Source organism: Tursiops truncatus, chromosome 10 (assembly GCF_011762595.2).
Source record: "Tursiops truncatus isolate mTurTru1 chromosome 10, mTurTru1.mat.Y, whole genome shotgun sequence".
Classification (NCBI taxonomy): Eukaryota; Metazoa; Chordata; class Mammalia; order Artiodactyla; family Delphinidae; genus Tursiops; species Tursiops truncatus.
In genome coordinates, this window is record NC_047043.1 from 1855907 (window position 1) to 1875572 (window position 19666).

A 19666-nucleotide genomic window follows, 5' to 3' on the forward strand; every position below is an offset into this window, starting at 1 on the left:
TAAATTATAAAAGTCAAAGCACTTCTTTTATACCAGTAAGACCAGTAATAAAATAGAACAATCAGGCAGTCTTATTACAGTAGCAAGAAAATGTATTCAATTTACTAAAGTTAATAGAAACGTGGCATAGATTCCAGGGGACACAAGGGAAAGTCAGGAAAAGAAAGGCATATGAGGTTAGGCTAGGCAAGAGGACTCCCAAAGCAGGAAGGGGAACAGACGGCCGTGGGGCTGACTTTTAGGATGGTGACTAAAGATGGCAGGGATGTGCATCATGGTGGGATTAACTGAACTCAAAATGTCCAACATACCTTGGGTATGATTACGAGGGCCAAGATGACGCCTGAGGTTCGATAACACTAGGAGGCGTATTACACGGCAGCACGCGGGACCTGCACCAGCCTGAGGCTTTCCCGGTGGCCACTGAATAGATGGCTGATCTGAGAGTTGAGCCACACGCGGCATCTGTCATCCCCATTGCGATTCTGGGGCAGAGAACAGACATGGTTACACTGCTCAAAGAGAGCGCCAAGTCCGCCTGAAGACAAGAAAGCAGTGAGGGATTAACAGAGGACACTTAAGCCGAGGGCTTACTGCTTTACATTGAACTCATTTCCTGCAACCTTATAACAGAGTTTACACTTATTTGTATTTATGCTGATTTAAAAAGAAAGTTTAAATCTGGTTAGAGGCTGGTATGGTTTACTCATTTTATTTTTCTACCATCACCATCTAGTGGAGAAAACTTTGAACTTCAGGCAGGATGAGCTGGGGTTCAGGAAAACAGAGTAATAGAGGGCTCACTCTGTGCTGGGCACGGTACTAAACACCTTCACATTCATAGGATCACTTAATTCTCACAACAGATTGAGAGGGAGGCGTTACTGTTCCCCTCTTAGATTTGGAAGCTGAGTCTGGGAGGGGAAGGAGCTCGCCCAAGGTCACACCATGTCCAACTCAAGCCCAGATTCTAGGGCAAGTCCAGTGCACTTTCACCTCACAGTCTATCCAAATGGTGCGATTTTATTCATGTATGACACCATGGGAGTAAAGTACATATACGTGTATGGAGAGTTGTGTCTTTTCTTCATATGTTTCCTTTTTCTTATTTTTTCTTTTATATATTATATATACGAGCAGAACACTTGTATAAAAATGTGATTATACTATATAGCTTTGTATCTTCTAACTTTTACTCCATATTATGCAATGAATATTTTCCCATTACAGTAAAAACTTTTGAAAATATATATTAGGTTTACATTTATATGTAAATACCCAGTGTAGTCTTGAGATATATTTTTCTTTTTGAAATACATTTTAAAAGACTGGAATAGGGTGCTGAAATATTAACAATGAGAATCTCTGAGCAGATTTCCCATAATAAGCATATATCATTTCTAAAAAAAAGTAAGTTTTAAGCTTTACATTTATTAAAAGACTCAGGAAGCTTCAGAGTTGTTGCCCAGTTTGTTGTCATTATTTTAAAATATTTTGCTTGTGTTAGAGGAGACCACATGTCCATCTATTTCTATACGTAGTGTATATTTCCATACTTAGTAACACTTTCCTTCACAACTCATTTTGAGGACAGCCCTAGAACCTGATGGGCAGCAGAATACGCTGCACCAAACCGTGCCAGTTTGGCATAAGGATTATATTGAGCTAAAGGCAATTAAGCTGATACAAGAAAAGCTCGCTGCTCTCTCCCTACTTCCTAAGAGCAGGACATAAGTTTGCAAAGGTGTCCCCCCCGCCCCCAATCTATCAGAAAGGGCAGAAGTCAATCACGGGAGAAAACTCTAGACCCTCATCAGCCCAGAGGTGGCACTGGAGGAATCTGCATAACCAACTTTACTAACTAGTTCTTGTCTCCCATCAGTTTCCCATATATTTGCCTTCCCACAATTGGCCGCCCTAGAAACTCAAGGTCCTTTTCCTTTGTCTTGTGGCTTCTCTACAAATGTTTTGTTCTTTTGATAAATTGCTACGTAAGCCCGCCCATCACCAGTTACTCCGTGTGTAGGGGCGCTGCAAATGTTAACAGTCTGTTTTTCTTTTTAATCTGTCTTTTGTCGGTTACATTCACAGGGCCCGAGCTAATAACCCTAAGACAAGGAGAGAAGATTTCTTTCCCCGCCCGCAAACCTCTTCGCAAAGTACTTGCTTTTGTGAAGTTCGGGGGCAGGATGCTCTGGGCGATAAGTAAAAGGCTATATAAAAGCTCATGATCCTACATTTCAAATTGTATGATGGCCAAACAATAAAAGACTCCACAACTCATTCTTACTTACCTTTTCTACTAATGCTACTTTTTTTTTTTTTTTTTTTTTTTTGCGGTACGCGGGCCTCTCACTGCTGTGGCCTCTCCCATTGCGGAGCACAGGCTCCGGACGCGCAGGCTCAGCGGCCAGGGCTCACGGGCCCAGCCGCTCCGCGGCATGTGGGATCCTCCCGGACCGGGGCACGAACCCGCGTGCCCTGCATCGGCAGGCGGACTCTCAACCACTGCGCCACCAGGGAAGCCCCTACTAATACTACTTCTGAGCCTAACATACGTAGTTGGAAAAACTATCAGAAAGTCAGATTTCAGTCCTCTCAACACTTGCCAGCAGGTTGGGACACATGCTTCACAACCAGTATCAACTGAAAAAAAAACACTTCCTTTGCCCTTTCCTTTCATACTATCTTTTACCTAATTCTAGTTCTTTGTGAGGCATTCCTTTTTGTAAAATCATCTCATGTGAAGAGGCTCATTTAACCCTTAGGGGTCTGCGTTTGGGTACGTTCCAAGGAGATGTTCCTGTGCAGATTAAATAAACATCCCAGTTTTGTCAACTTTTAGGAAAGTCCCTTCTTTTCTAAAACTGTCTCACTTCTGTTTTCATTCCATTTTCTTCTTTTAAATACCAAAAATGCAGGTTTGTGTCACATTCCTGAAGGAGAAGTTTAGAGAAAAGCAGGAACGCGTGTCAGAGACGGTCATCCCGTCGCCCCAGGCCAGACCCCTCGCGGGACTCAACCCGACGTCGCTCGGCCCGGGGGCGGCGCGCGCAGCGGAGCCTGACGCCGCCTCGAGATGCCCGGCCATTTCTAACATTTAACTACAAAACGGCCGTGAGACACCACGTGTGCGAGCGCGCGTTCCGGGTAAAAGGCCAACAATCTGGGGCGGATGGTTCCCTTTCCTTGTCTCTGGCGGCCGCAGCCGCCGCCGCCCAGGCGAACACGCCCACCCGGAGGACCTTCGTGTTCCCCTTGCTCCGTACACCCCTGCTCCCCGCCGGCGCGTCCCGCGTCTCTCCCATTTCTCCGCCCCCTGCCCTTCGCCCCCTGCCCTCCGCCACGTGCGGAAAGCCACTCCCCTCGCGCAGCCGCGGCGCGTTTCCACGGCTCCGCCGGCGCCCCGTCCACGGAGGATAGGCCTGCGCACGCGCAACCCGCTGGCCTCTCGCGAGGCCGGCCGGAAGGGAACGCACTGCAGCCGGGAGAACGTCCACGGACTACACTTCCCGAAAGGCCGCGCGAGCCGTTGCCCCCGGCGGCCAAGCGAACCTCCGTGGACTACATTTCCCGACAGGCCGCGCGAACCGTTGCGAGCGGCCGCGGACTACGTTTCCCGTCAGGCCGCGCGGGCCGTGGCCAGCGGCTGCCGGGCGAGGGGCCGCGGACTCTGCTTCCCGGCGCGCCGCGCGAGGCGCCGGGGCTGCCGGCCGAGGGCGGGCCGACGCGGGCAGCCCGGACGTGAGGCATGAGCGGCGCCCTCCGCCGGCCCGCTCGCGTCCTGCCGCCTCCCCGAGCGAGGGTCGCGCGGCGCGGGGCCTAGCGCGGCGGCCGCCATGGAGGTGAGCGGGCCCGAGGACGACCCGTTCCTGGCGCAGCTGCACCGGGTGCAGTGCCCCGTGTGCCAGCAGACCATGCCCGCCGCGCACATCAACTCGCACCTGGACCGCTGCCTGCTGCTGCACCCGGCGGGCCACGCGGAGCCCGCGCCGCCCCGCGCCAAGCGGCGCCGGCCGTCCGAAAGCTCCGCGCTCAAGCAGCCGGCCACGCCGACGGCGGCCGAGAGCAGCGAGGGCGAGGCCGAGGAGCCGGACGACGGCGGCGAGACCGAGAGCCGAGAGAGCTACGACGCGCCGCCCACGCCCAGCGGCGCGCGGCTCATCCCCGACTTCCCGGTGGCGCGGCCCGGCAGCCCCGGCGGGAAGGGCGCGGGGCAGCGGCCGGCGGCGGCGGCGGGCAGCGCGTCCCCGCGGAGCTGGGACGAGGCGGAGGCGCCGGAGGAGGAGGAGGCGGCGGGCGACGCAGATGGCGAGGACGACGCGGGCCGCTGGGACGCGGACGCCGCCGCCACCTTCGAGGCCCCGGGGGGCCGCCCGCACGCCCGGGTCCCCGCGGCCGAGGAAGTGCGGCAGCTGCTGCAGGGGAAGCCGCTGGCCGACACGATGCGGCCCGACGCGCTGCAGGACTTCGTGGGGCAGGGCCGCGCCGTGGGGCCCGAGACGCTGCTGCGCTCGCTGCTCGAGGCCAACGAGGTGCCCTCGCTCATCCTGTGGGGGCCGCCGGGCTGCGGCAAGGTGAGCGCGTCCGCCCGCCCCGCAGCGCCCCCGGGCCGCAGGCGCGTTCTCCGGGCGTTAACAGAGTGAAGGTGTCTGAATGCGGGGGCTGCGCGGGAATCGGGGGACTCCCGTGGCGGGCCGCCCAGAGCCGTGGTCCATCCTGTTCCGGGGGCGGGTGGAGTCAGGTGTGCAGCCAGCAGCCGGGAATTGTAGAATTTCTGTTGTGCTGCTTCCGGCTCCTTGTAGCCGTTGGTTTTTTCAGCAGACGGGTGTTCGTTAAAACTTGAGACTGTGCTCGCTTAACAGGACTGACAGGAGAACTCCTTGCCCCTGCGAGCCGCCTTCATCCGCCGTTTCCATAACTGTCCTTAGGATGGCTTATCCTTTAAAGAAGCAACATCGGTGCATCTTGGTGGCCAGTGTTTTCTTAGGGGCGGGCACAAGCCCAGAGGAGGGCACTTAGGATGTTGGGGTCTAGAGAACACGTCACTGGAAAAGCGCTGGGGAGACTGGGAAGGAGCCCTAAGGAGACAGGAGCTAGACGGAAAAAAGAGAAAGCGAGGAGGTGCCGAAATACATATTTTCCTGTCTTCAGGGAAAGGGAGGAGAGGAGCACGAGGGAGCGAAAAGCAAAGCCCAGGACGAGGCACGAAGGGGCTCAGAGCTGTGAGCGGGCCCAGAGCCCTCAGCGCACAAGGGCTTTTACGGATTTCCTCCAGTTGTTCTTTCCAGCTTCGTCTCCCACAGCTTAACCGCATCTCCGTTTATTCCAGTTCCTGGAGTGCGTCCTGCTCGTGGTGTGCCTTCTTGTTTGCACTGGAGCTTCTGAAGCCAGGAGCAATCGGAGTTGACCCAGGAAGCATGGCGGCGCGCGGTAGCATTCTTAGTGCTTCCCTAGAGCTCTTAAGGCGGTCAGAACAGCTAATCAGGTGGCGGGCGTAGAGGCAGATGGCAAGAAAAACGCCCCTGCGGAGGGGCGCTCAGAGCGCATGCCTGGCAGGAGAGCCAGTGGGCCGAACCGTTCAGAGTAGTGGTTGGTCGCCGGTCACAGCGAGGCAGATGTGGCCTGTGGCCGGGCTTGCAGAGGAGCAGCCGCAGTGCATGATGGTGCTGTGCGACTTCAGAAAACAGAACGCCCCCTTCCCACTCGTTCAGGAGCACATTTGCCCCTCGTGACACGGTCTTCCGTTTTTCTTTACCTCCGTCCTTAACTGCTATACTTCACTGCTGACAGTAATAATAAAGTTAATAACAGCGTGTGTGTGTTTATCAAGCACCCACTAAATGCCAGGCGCCGGGCGTCGCTTCCCGGGAAGCGCTGACAGGGTCGCGGTGCTGCTGTTCCGTCTCTGTCCTCAGTGGACAGTCCCACGGGGCGGGGGTCGCCCTGAGCGCCGGGGGTCATCACTGGGCTCTCAGTTCAAGGGCTGGCTCTCCTCTTCTGAGCTGCCCTGCGGAGCTTTCGGATGTGGCCCCGCCAGCCCCGTGGGTCTGCGCCTCAGCCGTCCGTGGTGCTGTGTCCTTGGCTGGGAGAGGTCACGGCTGTCGCCAGGCTCTGCCGCCTCAAGGTGGCCGCTCCTTCCGGGGGTTCCAGAGATCTTAGCGTCCCCAGGAAGGCATCAGATGGGGTTAGACACCAAGGAGAGGAGATCAGGATCGGCGAACTTTCAGCTGCTTTCCTGTTTTCTTTGTAACATTCTTTTCCACTTGGAAGCACGCTGCGCTGTTTCCGAGCGTATCTGCTGCCGAGCGCGCCTCAGCGTTCAGGCCGCGGGTGAACGCTGCCGCGGCAGCCTAGGTGCGCGTCCCTCCATCTCACCAGCTTCCACGCTCTGCCCTCTGTCGCAGACCACGCTGGCCCACATCATAGCTAACAACAGCAAGAAACACAGCGTGAGGTTCGTGACGTTGTCGGCGACCAGCGCCAAGACAACCGACGTGCGCGACGTCATCAAACAAGCTCAGAACGAGAAGCGCTTTTTCAAGAGGAAAACCATCCTTTTTATTGACGAGATTCATCGGTTCAATAAGTCCCAGCAGGTATGTTCACTTCTTTTTACTTTCTTGTGGTCCTTGTGAATGCTGACTTGAGTGTAAAGCCCGTGAGGTCACTGCATAAATGCTCGGGGCTGGGGGTGATGATAATTCTCTGTCCGCAGAAGCCTAGACCCTCAGCCCTTCTCCTTTGCCTGTGTCCCTTCACTTTTTCTTAGCGTTTTTTTTTTTGGTGACCAGAAAATGCTTCCTCTATCTGATAAATGAAATTGTTGGTATACTTCTGAGCTATACATATCAGAAACACCACTTTGGGTCAAGCTTCCAATTTTCGTAAGTGTTTAAACGTCAGGACTCACGGTGAGTCTAAGTTCCTAACCTAATCCTGAGCGCAGAATTAGGAAAAGGAAGGAACAGCCGACTTACCCAGGATCCTGCAGGGTGTCGACGGGGGTCAATTTCTTTTGTTTTCCTCCACGATCAGGACACGTTCCTTCCTCACGTGGAGTGTGGAACCATCACGCTGATTGGGGCGACCACGGAGAACCCCTCCTTCCAGGTCAACGCTGCTCTTCTGAGCCGCTGCCGGGTTATCGTTCTCGAGAAGCTTCCGGTGGAGGCTGTGGTGACTGTCTTGATGCGGGCGATCAACTCCCTGGGGATCCACGTCCTGGACTCCAGCCGCCCTGCCGACCCTCTGGGCCACGGCAGCAACAGCGGCTCTGAGTAAGTGACTCCGGCTCCGGCAGGGCCCTGGGGTGACACCTCCCGGAGAATCCCCGGCTGGGGCTGGAGGGGCGGGGTGGAGAAATGTCCTCCTAGGAGAGACGGGAATGGAGGAGGGAAGTGCTGGGTTACAGACAGGCAGACAGGTGTGGCTCTGTCTCTGCAAAGGGCTCCTGGCTTTTCACATGCGCATTAGAGCCCATTGCGGGCTCATCTGTAGTTCTTCCAGCTTTAACTGCTTAGCCCCTTGCTTTAGTTCTTGGGTGTTTGCTTTTGTGCTGACAGATTTGGGTCTTTTCCTAGCACACTTCTTTTTTAAGGCTTGGAAGACCGACCATGAGAAGCCTTATTGATTATTTTCTTCACAGGATAGACTTACCTTATGAATCTTTTGAAGTTTATGCTCAGATCCCAATTTCCTGTTCTTGCAGTTTTTTTTCTTTTTAAGACACTAAGAATTAGTATAAATATTACCATAAAACTCCTTAAGTCTTTTTAGGATGACGTTTGAGCACTGTAGAAGTCAAACTCAGTTCCGTGAAAGTAAAGAAATTTTAGCTGAAAATGATGCCTTTAAAGGCTGCCCCTTTTCTCCTGGTGATCTCCTTCTGTATCGTGAGAGCTGTGCGACGCACGGGGTGTGTATCGTGGATGACTGGCTGGGTTACGGCCTCCGCCGCTCGCTCCTGTCTTGGATGCCGGAGGAGCTATGTGGTGCCTCGTGAGAGCCCTGGACGTGGCCGAGGACCCCATCAGCACCCAGGTTGCGTGGCTTTAGGGTAGAGCCGAGGCGGGACCGCCACCCACGGTGGGAGCTCCAGGAGGGGCCTCTGCGTGCGGGGCGTGCGCCAGGGTCTGCAGGGCTGCTGCCCGCTCTGTGCGTCCAGTCCAGCTTTCCTCCAAGCAGCACGTCCACTGCAGACTCGCGGAACCGAGTGATAAAGGGAAATTGAGAGGGAAACAATCCTGACTTTTGTGTGTGTGTTTTTTGTGCATGTACTGGCTGTCGTTATGTGTCTGCAACTTTCTGTGCCATGTCTGTGTGTATCTAGGGTCATTTATTTATTTTATTCACGGGATGACTGTCAGGTTATCCCCTCCCCATCACGGCCATGCCGTAGTTTAAGTGAAACGAGGACCAGAGCAGCAGGCAGGGTGCAGACGATCAGGGGTCTACTCGTTAGCAGTTCTGACAAGAAGTTAAGTTGGGAGACATCATAGGTCATTGGCTCAGGAGGCTGAGACGCAAAAAGGCCGAGTCATGTGCCCCAGATTACACAGCTTGAATGATGGAGCTGGATTTTGAAAGCGTGCTTCTAACCCAGTTGGAAGAAGGAACCTGAAGTTCAAGGAGTTACTTAGTACCTCCTTGGTACTGAGTGAAAGTGCTACTGGTGAGTATTAACATTCTAACCTTTCTCTGTGCTTCTTCGTGTCCAGGCAGACTGTATTAATTTGTAAAGGATTAGAAACCAAAGGCTTCCATGTGTAATTTAGCAGTTGTGTCTTTTGACCAGATCTGCACATCACGCTTACCAGGGATATAGTTTGAAAAGGCATGTGCCCGGGGTCAGGCCCTGGAGGCTGTGGAGTCAGTAAATCTGTGCTGAGATCCACACACCTGGATTTTAGGAAAGTCCTCTGTAACGTGACACACGTCGCTCTTGTCACCCTGACCGTGGAGTGTTCCTTTTCCTTAGAGAGTCACAGAGCATTGTTTTGTCATTCAGGGAGCGGGTAACTGAGCCACGTATGTGCTTCTGCATGAAATAACAGGCGTCTTTTCACTTACTTCACTTCTCCTGCAGCTTAGACATCCAGCTGTAGAATCCTCCAGGTCGCAGGAAAACAAGGTGCACAAAGATGCAGGCCTTGGAAGGAAAGGGGGAAGGATGGCGCTGGCCTTGCCGCTCGCGCCCAGGTTCCGGCTCAGACCCCATGCTGCTCTCCAGCTAGAGGACGAGGCTGTCACTTCCTTCCTCTCTGGGTCTCATTACTTTGGAATGTGATCTTTCCCAGTGCACTTAAACCATTTTTTCCCTTATTATGGCACCGTTTTTTGAATCACATTATAACGATATAGTTTATGGTCTACTGCTTATTTCTCTGTGGGATGCTGTGCAATTTCAGGCAATCTACCCAAGGTAGATTGTGCCTCCTTTAATTCTTTTATGACTTTGGAAAGTTACTTCCAAATGAAAAACATTGTAGAAGTGTACGCTTCCGTTTTACAATAGCCTTAAACTCTCGAGCCGGAGCACGGTCCCCGTGATCTGTGCAGTAGTGGCTGTTTGTTGAGGGGTTTTGCCAAAGGCGGTGCACGCGTCCCTGCCTCTGTTCTCGCGTGACCCTCCTCCGTTCCCTCTCCTGAGATCTCAAGGTGTTCTGGCGCATTTATTCCTCTTCAGAAGCTGGCTGGAGTCGGCGGAGGTTGGGACGGACTGGTGGCGGCAGGGACCTCTGGCCGTCTGGAGTCGGCGGGGGTTGGGATGGACTGGCGGCGGTAGGGACCTCTGGCCGTCCCGTGCGGCTTTCTTGGCAGCCGGTTCCCATCAGAGACTCGGCGCGTGACTGTCCCAAGTGGCACCTTGGTTAGTGGAGCCCAGGTGCTGACAGATTCATTTGTGTTTACAAAGACTCATTTTGGGCGGCGCTGAAATTGGGGTGTGGCTCACATGGAAGAGGGGCTGTGGCGCACTGGCGGCCGGGGGGGTGCCCTCCCGTCCCCTGACTCCAGACCTGATGGACAGGGTGACAGTGGAACAGTGTGGACTTTGGTTAAGAGTCTAAACAGCGAAGGAAGGATTTCCTTTTCCACCCACGTAAAACTCGTCCCCGTTTTTAAAGGCTAGCTCACAGTCTGCTAGTCGGCTTCTCTCATAGTTAGCGAGGCCCGTGCGGAGGTGTGGAAACGCGGGAGCAGCGGGAGGGCCGGGGTGTGAGGCCACCCGTCTGCCTGTTCTCTGCCCCAAAGCACTTCATGCCTCTCGGTGCATCCGGTGGACAGTCACACAGGCGGGAGGTGCGTGCACCAGAGCCCTGACCTGAAGGTGGCAGAGCAACAGGGGACTTTACCGCTTTGTTGCTGGTGTTTACATTTTTTATAATCCCATTTGGTAAACAAGTAATATTCAGAGTTCTGAGTAGCTTGCTTGTATTTCAAAATAATAATTTTTTTAGTAAGATTGTAAGCGCTATATGGTATGGCCCCAATTTTGTTTTAAAAACGAGACTGGATATTTATAGGATAGAAATTCACAAGGTGTTCAGAAGGCTCTCTCTGCCACCCGGTGTGTCCGGAGCTGCAGGTCACACCACCCAGGTCCAGCGAGGTTGACAGAGACGTGGGTGGACGGCCCATAGAGCAGATCCAGCAAATGACCTGGTAGCTGTCATTCTCTAGGTGGTGCGGATAAGGGGTTTTTATGGCTTTGGTGTTTTTGTACTTTCCATGTGTCACCATGCTTAAAAATACATGTTTCACTCTGAGATGGTGGGAAGGTTGAAGTTAGTCCGTTCGTTGTGCAGATGTGGAGTGCACATTCATAAAGAATGAAACATGATTTCCGTCCTCGCGGCCCGGCGGTGGCGGGGGTGGAGAGACGGCATGTCACCACCAAACGGCCCGGCTCCAGGTGACGCTCGCTCAGGGCTGCGGCTCGATCCCTTTCCTCCTGCAGATGGCCCTGCGGGCTCTTTGTTGCTAGGAAGCCTTCCAAGGAGATGGAATGCGTTGCTTTTATTAGTTGTGAAATGAGATGTTCAGGCCGTTTGGGTCTCCCTGCCCCCCCCAAACACACCCAGATGCATATACACACACGTACACATACGTGTATACAGGTACACACATACACGCACACATGTATACACACATGCACACATGTATACACACACAGATGATGTGCCGTCACCGAGCCCCGCCTGCCCTCCCTCTCAGGCATACCTGGGCTGCCACACCCCCTCTGGTGTGGGCCTGTGCAACACATTCTCTTTAGTGTGGGTTGTCTAGTTTTTTCCAAATCATCAAAAATCTGCTTCAGGGCTTCCCTGGTGGTGCAGTGGTTGAGAGTCCGCCTGCCGATGCAGGGGATGTGGGTTCGTGCCCTGGTCCGGGAAGATCCCACATGCCGCGGAGCGGCTGGGCCCGTGAGCCGTGGCCGCTGAGCCTGCGCGTCCGGAGCCTGTGCTTCGCAGCGGGAGAGGCCACAACAGTGAGAGGCCCGCGTACCGCAAAAAAAAAAAAAAAAAAATCTGCTTCAGGAGCGGGCCGTCAGCTTTACAAAGAGCCAGTGAGGTGGCCTTGGTGTGTGTGGTGAGTGTCAGATGAGGAAGGGAAGAGGGGGCCCTGCAGGCGGTTCGCGCGGCTCTGGGGCCCAGGCAGCTGTGAGGGGTCCTGGGAGAGTCACTCACAGCGCAGCTAACCCCTGGGGTGGGAGGCGTTCCCCGGAAGGCTTGGCTTTGGTGAGGGGGCAGGGGCTCGGGGTCGTCGGGGAGTGAGGTGCAGACCGGGGTCGTTCAGGCTGTTCACCAGAGCGAGGGGGGATGGGTGTGTGGTCAGGACCTCTGCATGGACCTCGTAGACAAGCTGGGCCCCTCTTGTGGCCACCTCCCACTCCCCGCCTTGGCCCAGCCCAGCGGCTGCCTAGGAGCTGTTTTTCAAGCAGCTGATGAAGGTTGCGGACCACACGGGTGAGCCGTCACTTTGAACGGTTACTTTTTGCTTTGCGCACGCGCAGCTGACACCTAGCCGGGAAGAGTAAGACCCCTCTAGGTAACTAGATGTGTCACACATCTTGTGTGACTAGACTGGGAATAGGAAAAGTAGTTCAGTTAGAGTCGAAAAGGAGTCGTGGTTAGACCTCCTTTACGAAGGTCCGCGTGTGCTTAGTACCCCCGTGGCAGCATATGCCCCAGGCCTAAATCCCAGAGCCCTGCTTCTGGGTCCTGCTGTGCCCAGAGGGGCTGGGGACCTGGTGGGTCGTTTGTAAAATAAGGAACACGTGTAGGCCTATGTAGTTGTCACTCAGTATCTGCGGGGGAACGGTTCCAGGGCCCCTGCCCCAGCAGATACCAAAATCCGAGGGTGGCGGATGCTCAGGTCCCTTCCGCAAGATGGCGTAGTGTTTGCATAGGGCCTGAGCACATCCATATACTTCAGATCATCTCTAGAGGACTTGTGATACCTGACGCAATGTAAGTGACACGTAGACTGTTGTAAATAGTTGTTGGTATGCAGCAGATTCAAGCTGTGCCTTTTGGAACCATCTGGAATCTCCCCCTGACGTTTTCCATCCAAGGCTGTTGAATCCGTGGATGCGGAACCCACGGATGCAGAGGGCAGAGCGTCCAGTGAAATCACCTCGCGACTCCAGGGCGAGGCAGTTCTCAGTCTTGATGCCAACCCGTGTGACACCGTGGACCCGCTTTAACACAGTGGTTTGGGATCCAGGGCAGAGGCTTGAACCTCGGGTGCCTCGTTAGTGGCCTTGCAGGGACAAAAGGTCACAGAGTGCTGTGGGGTGAGCGTGTCCCCCACGTGTGACGCGCTCTCGGTGGTGTTGCAGGCCCTCCGTGTTCATAGAGGACAAGGCAGTGGACACACTGGCCCGCCTGAGCGACGGGGACGCGCGGGCCGGACTGAACGGGCTGCAGCTGGCGGTGCTGGCCAGGCTGAGCGCCAGGAAGGCGTTCGGGAAGAAGAGCGGGCAGAGCTACCCTCCCAGCCGCGTGCTGGTCACCGAGAGCGACGTGAAGGAAGGCCTCCAGCGCTCTCACATCCTGTACGACCGAGCAGGTGAGTGACCGCCCGACCTGTGCGGCCCCCGGGCAGCTCCGTGTTGGTCATAGAGGCACCTCCCGCCCAGAGCCCCGTGTCGCAAACCTGCTTCCCGGTTCCTCGGGTGCACAGCAGGGCGGCCCTGAGAGCGGGGATGAAACTGCGGGAAGTTGGGTGCGCCTCTAATTTCAGAAGCTCAGTTCAGTTAGAGTTAGCTAAATGAGTTAGAATCTTTAATTCTTAGAGTCTTCACGCAAAATTAAGTTTACATAGAACTTGGTGCTTTCATTTCATAATAGCTTTTTAAAAAATTAAAGTTGACGTGTGTATTTATCTGTTTTCATAGAACCGTATTTACAGGTACCAAATACGATCCCGGCTCTTTTTAAATTCCTGACCTGGCAATATTAAATGTCGTAAGCACAGCCCGTTTGTGTCTTTTTATAAAAGGCGCGGGTGCTGAAGAGAGTCTCCTGCAGATGAGGCTGTAGGGTAGACCTGGGTCTGTGTGATTCTCGGCAGCCGCGGCAGGAACCAGAGTAGCCTTCTACACCTTTGAGAGGAAGCTGATGGCTCGAGCTGTCACTGCGTGCCGTGTCTGCAGTGCTTCCAGATGCTTCTTGGTGATGGAAGCTCCTTCAGCTGTCCGGGGCGGGGCATGGGGGAAGCTTGGCAATGACTGGTTCCGGGCATGGCCTCCTGATGAGGCCACCAAGCGGGCCATGTGGCCTCTGGGAAGCGCCTCGGCCGACTGGGGGCACTCGGGACATGCTGGAGGCCTGTCATGGCCGCTCCCGTCTCCGTCCCGATGCAGCCCAGGCATCTCAGCCCCCAGCACTTTGTGCCCCGAAGTGGTATGAATGCTCAGAAAATCTGGACAGTAAGCCCTTCTGGGTGTAGAGCATTGCTCCGCTTTGGCCAGGTGCAAGGATTGGCGACGCGAATGAGATGTAAAATTTCCAGAGGTAGAAATGCACCCACGTGCTGGACTCCCGTTGTTTCTGGAGGCTCTGGTCTTCCTCCTTTGTGGTTGTACTAAGGTGATACTTCATTCTGACGGGACCCCGTGGAACTGCTCTCATGTGTCATCAGACTGTCAGCTGAAAACCAGAGAGCTGCCATCTAATGTAACGGTAGCTAACGTGGAAGTTTGTCTTTTAGTTTTCGAAACCTTAGGCAGTTAGGTAACTATTAATGTTACCCCAGTTTACAGATGGCAAAGCCTGAGTTCACAAAGCAAGTGCTAAAACTCATCCTCAAAGCCAAGTCTGACAGATCCTGAGGACAGGACCTTCCCCCGTGTCGGCGCTGCCGACACGCCAGCCCGCCCCGCGGCCACCAGCCTCACCCCTGCAGCACATACCTACGCACGCGCACGCACACGCACACGCGCACGCGCGCGGTCAGACACACCCCAGCCGGGGGCTCCTGTTTCTCGGGGTCCTGTTCCATCATGGGGAGCCACGCACAACGGGGACCCCCGTTCTCCACAGCTCTCTGCTGCCCGCCTGGGCCAGGCCTTGAGAACCTGCACATTCTAGAAGCCTTCCCCTTCGTGCCGCCCCCGCTGTCACATCCCCACCCACAGTGGGTCGGCAGACACAAATACACTTCAGAACCTAGAGAATCATCCTCTCACAGGCTTTGTTCCATAAATACGGATGATAGCGGCCTCGCCCTGGAACCTGCTCGCTGGTACTCTTGGCCTTTTTTGTAACTCTGCTGAGACAAAGACCGCCACCCCCAGGATTTTATTTCTTTTCATGTCATCTAGCATATATGGGATTTGGTAGCTAGCTCCGATATTTCTGTGTCAGAGTGAAGAGATTTCCAAATGAGAACAGGTTCTCTGCCCTGCGTTGAGGTTGAGGTTCTACACAGATAGTGTGGAATTCTAGGCTATAAAGTGGTGTATGGTAAAAGCAGAAATAGAAGCTAGCGTAGAACGTCCAACTCACACACGTGCCTACAGCGCTTGCCCTGTGCCTGGCGGCCGTTATGAATACAGCCCCGTGAGCTAGCTGGTGTTGCACCCATTCTGCAGGTGAGGGACCAAGACACAGACGGGGTCAGACTTGCCCACGGTCACGTGGCCGGTGCGCTTGGCATTTCAACCCAGGCCGCCTGGCTCCAGAGCCCGTGGCCTCGACCGTGTTACCTTCATCGTGGACCTAGTAGAAGTGTGAGACCCGAGGACCTCTGCAGCGGGGGAGAATCGGGGCCGCCTCCTCGCTCACAGTCGGCGAGGCGGGCGGAGGAGAGCTGTCCTGCGTGCTCCGTGTCTGCGGTGGGCCGGGCCCGCACTGCCGGGCCTCGCGCCCACATCCAGGCTCAGCGTCCCACACCGGTCACCGGGCAGCTTGAGCGCGGCTGTCCCACCTCGCTCTCCTCAGGCCTCCCTGGGCCCCGCGCTAGTTCAGGCTTCCTTGAAGTCAGCCGAGTGAGAGCAGCGCGTGGCTCGGATGGCGTGTGGGCGCGGACCCCACGTCCCGCCACGGCTGAGCGGTGCTCTCTGGTGTCCAGGAGAGGAGCATTACAACTGCATTTCCGCGCTGCACAAGTCCATGCGGGGCTCGGACCCGAGCGCCTCCCTCTACTGGCTGGGGCGCATGCTGGAGGGGGGCGAGGACCCGCTGTACGTGGCCCGGCGGCTCGTGAGGTTTGCCAGCGAGGACGTGGGTGAGTGACGGGGGGCCCGGGCCCAGCGGTGCTGCTGCCTTTCGGCCTGGGAATCCCTTGGCTCCGTGTGGGGCAGGTGGGGAGGGGGAGAGTCAGCGTGAGCACAGCCGCTTATTCCCGGGGGGCGGGGGGTGTGCTCGGGGTGTTTGTCTCCCAGAGTCACCGTTTTCTGCTTCCTCTGCGGTATGGACCACGCAGGAGGACAGGCCCCCTCGTTTCATCTGCACTTTGCTGCGTGTCACAGATAGTGCGTTTTTTACGAAGTGAAGGTTTGTGGCATCCCTGCGTCAGGTGGGTCTGGCAGCAGCCTTTTCCCACAGCAGCTGCTCCCGTGGCGTCTCTGTCACACTTCGGTAATTCTCGTGGTATTTCACACTTCTTCACCTCCGTTATATTTTTGTTATGGAGATGTGTGACAAGTCATCTTTGATGCCGCTACTGCAGAAAGATTGGCTCACTGAAGCTTCAGATGATGGTTAGCATTTTTTTAGCAATAAAGTATTTTTAGACATAATGCCGTTGGTGACGGTAGCATGTAAACGTAACCTTTATGTGCACTGGGAAACCAAAAATTTCATGCGACTTGCTTTATTGCGGTATTCACTTTATTGCAGTGGTCTGGAACCAAACCCACAGTCTCTCTGAGGTGCCTGTGTTGAAATAAAAGAAACATTTTAAATTTGCTTTGCAGTCAGGTGTTCTGGTTCCATCAGACAGCTCCTGAGAAAGAGATGGAAGATTCTGGACACTATTTAAAGAAAACGACCAGAAAGCTCTACCTTGCTTTGGTTTAGTAAATGTTCTGCTTTTAATGTGTCCGTCCTTGTGGCTGTCTTCACGGCCTCGGCTCCTTATGTGGGTTGTACGTAGTCTCCTGTTTTTCCTACTAGCTGTAGAGTTTTTATCCATGAGGAGACAATTCTTGACGCTGCACAGTACCCACTCAGTAAATGTCTCCAGTACGCTAGTGAGATCAGATTTTGCTGAGTGGATTCTTTTGGTCAAAGTCTGCAGGCAGTGATGGGTCAGGATGGGGGTGTGCGTTACGACTTACATGTGCCTTTGTCTCTGTGTGTGTGGCAGGTCTGGCCGACCCGTCTGCATTAACACAAGCAGTCGCCGCCTACCAAGGCTGTCACTTTATAGGCATGCCCGAGTGCGAGGTAAGGGAACCCGCTCCGTTCTTTGCAGATCGGTCCCTTGCTCTCACGCTGTGTCCCTTCGTGGTCCCTCACCGTGGGTGCCTGGGACACTGAAGAAGCTGCTTGGCTTTCTCACTCGCATCTTAGAAGCTTAAGACTCTAGAGAGGGGACTTCGGGTGTCAGCAGGGTCATGTGTTCAAACTGGGGGAGTCCTGAGTGCCGAGGAGGTGCCCGGGGTTTCCTGGGGACAGAAGTGTCAGAGGGGCCAAACAGGAAATCTCCGCAGGTTCACCCACAAACAGGGCCGCTTCTGCTTAGCTCTATATATTGGGGTTTCAAGAAAAATTTCATGTAATAAAATGTTCCTTCAGTTTAAAAAAAAAAGAAAAGAAAACCAGTGGTCTGGTTCAGCCTCTCGCCTCAAGCAGGAATGTCTTCTTTCTGTCCTAGGTGATCCAGACTGTGGGCAAAGCGGGGGAGTAAAAGCCTGGGGGCGGGGATGGGGCGGGGGTCTTCTCAGAACTAACCGGAGGCGGCGCCTCTGTGACAGTGGTGCCCTCTTGCCCAGGTGCTCCTGGCCCAGTGCGTCGTCTATTTGGCCCGAGCCCCGAAGTCGATCGAGGTGTACAGCGCCTACAACAACGTCAAGGCCTGCCTGCGGAGCCACCAGGGGCCCCTGCCCCCCGTCCCCCTGCACCTGCGCAACGCGCCCACCAGGCTCATGAAGGATCTAGGCTACGGCCAGGGCTACAAGTACACCCCCGTGTACAGCGAGCCCGCAGACCAGGACTACCTGCCCGAAGAACTGCGGGGCGTGGATTTCTTTAAGCAGCGGCGGTGCTGACTCGGAGGCTGGGCCAGGGAGGGGAGGCCCTGGATCGCCGGTGGGTGGCCTGGCGGGCGTTACAACAGGCCGACCTTTCGTGCCGGAGGTGTAAGCGTTCCTGGAGGGGGGGAAGCTTCCTTCAGCCGAACGTGTGGCGTCGAAATTGTGTTCGTTTGCACCCTGTGCGACATTATGCTCATGAAACGGTCTGGCAGCTTTGTGCAATTAATTAACGTTAGGAGGGATTATCTATTTTGTCATAGTATTTAAGTCATAATGTCATTTCAGAATTCAGTTCTGTAGGGTTTTTTTCTTTTAAAAAATGTATATTCTGGGTAGTTTCAATTGGCAAAGAAATGTAATTGTGATTTAATACTGCATAGTGTTTTGGGTATTTTTTTTATATGCAAAGGTCTTATGAGCCAATAAAACTATTTCAAAGTACTTCAGTTTTTGCCTGTTTTTCCACCTGGGATCCAAGGTGCCAGCATCTGTCACCATCACAGTTTGGTAGGTAAACGCTGTGTGAAAGAAACATTTTCATAGGTGACGTTGGAAAGTTTGGAAGTCCGTGTATCTTTCGAAAATTGACTTCTAACCATTTTGAAGGATTGTAAATGGCTTCTGAAAGGATCAGCAGCCTCCCGGCCCGGGCCTCCCCACTTCTCCAGACTCTTGAAGCCCCGTGTTTCTAAATGATATATCCGGTTTTGCCTCAGTGTTTGCTAAAGCTGAATATGCCCCCGCACGCGCGCACACACACACACACATCACACACACACACACACACACACAACACACAAACACATCACACAAACACACACACACAACACACAAACACACATCCCACACACACACACACATACAGAGCTTCGTTTCCTTTGTATCTACTGCTGATGTAACCAAAAGGGGGGTCCAGCAGCTCACTGTGCAGAAGCCAATAAAGAGGCCAGGTTGGTGGAAAGGAAAGTTTGCTTTATTTTCGATGCTGGCAGCCAGGGTTGGGGGAGGGTGAACTCGTGTCCAAAGGCCGACTCCCCCCTGACAGTCAGGGGGCAAGGGCTTCTATAGGTGGAGGGAGGGGGCTACACGCAGAAACAGCACAGGCAGCTCTGACAGGCGTCTTGATATTGGCCACACGGTGCTCTGACCGGCGTCATCTTGATGAAGTGCAGTTAGTCTTCAGTTCCAAGGTCGGTTGGTTCCCATTTCCTTGAGGCCAGTTCTCAGAATTGTGGCAGCTTGTGTCGCGGCTACAGTCTGGTCATCATGCAGTTCACTTCTTCCACCTGGTGGGGTTTCAGTATCTGCAAGATGGCTCACAGGATGTGGCTCAGAATATCACCTGTGGCCCCTGAGGAGGAACTACAGGGCCTTGACTGCACTTAACGACTCAACTATTGTCTTGTCCTGTTTGGCTGCTTTTCTTTGTTTCTGCGTTTTCTCGCTTCTCTGATTAAGCTTATTCCTTGCCTAAAGTTTTTCCACAGACAAAAGGCAGGCTGAGGACGTGGGGGGAAGGACCGTAGGGCCCTGCTCCGTTTCACTGATTCTTCTCCAACTCCTTTGACACCCATTTTCCCAAGGACACTACCATCTACTCGTCTGTCGGTGGTCTCCCCCGCGCTGTGACCCCTCCTGGGCACCTTTGCTCCATCCGTGTGTCACATCTGACCTCAGGATCCTGTGCTCTCCCTTCTGCTCCGGTGGTGCAGATCCTGCAGTCGCTTTAAGGAGCGTGGATGCCTGGAAGGCAACATGATTTTAGACCTTGAGAGTCTGGAAGTGCTCTTACTCTACCTTCAGACTCGCCTGGTGGTTTGGGAACAAGTTCTCGGTGGGCAGCGTTTGCCAGTTGCCTCCCTCCTGCCCACGTTGCTGTCGAGAAGTTTGACCTCTGCAGGCCGAGCGAGTCTCTCTCTGTTCCCGGGGTCGGAAAGTTTGCGATGATTTTCCTGGGCG

General features: G+C 54.4%; 1 protein-coding gene across 12 annotated transcripts; it reads left to right on the top strand.

Annotated features, from left to right (window-relative positions):
* The first annotated feature begins 3703 nt into the window (after positions 1 to 3703).
* Positions 3704 to 18148, top strand: WRNIP1 (WRN helicase interacting protein 1). 12 transcript variants are annotated; one of them, XR_012334273.1, is made up of 8 exons: positions 3704 to 4577; positions 6408 to 6599; positions 7039 to 7280; positions 12845 to 13074; positions 15580 to 15735; positions 15934 to 16004; positions 16819 to 16898; positions 17447 to 17465. XR_012334273.1 is itself a non-coding variant. In XM_019944980.3 (7 exons), the coding sequence occupies exons 1-7, from the start codon at positions 3840 to 3842 to the stop codon at positions 17720 to 17722; spliced, it is 1932 nt and encodes a 643-aa protein (XP_019800539.1). In that variant the 5' UTR covers positions 3704 to 3839; the 3' UTR covers positions 17723 to 18148. The 12 variants fall into 12 exon arrangements, 7 of the variants coding, with proteins under 7 accessions (XP_019800539.1, XP_019800540.1, XP_019800541.1 ...); XR_012334269.1 differs by having other exon boundaries at positions 15934 to 16898; positions 17447 to 17515; XR_012334271.1 differs by having other exon boundaries at positions 15934 to 16898; positions 17429 to 17485.
* Positions 18149 to 19666: the final 1518 nt, after the last annotated feature.

What these genes read in the sequence shown, in the direction of transcription:
- WRNIP1 (XM_019944980.3), top strand. Translation starts at nt 3,840, where the DNA reads ATGGAGGTGAGCGGGCCCGAGGACGACCCGTTCCTGGCGCAGCTGCAC. An exon ending in CATCCTGTACGACCGAGCAG is followed by an intron (nt 13,075 to 15,579) that starts GTGAGTGACCGC and finishes TCTGGTGTCCAG; the next exon opens with GAGAGGAGCATTACAACTGC. An exon ending in GTTTGCCAGCGAGGACGTGG is followed by an intron (nt 15,736 to 16,818) that starts GTGAGTGACGGG and finishes TGTGTGTGGCAG; the next exon opens with GTCTGGCCGACCCGTCTGCA.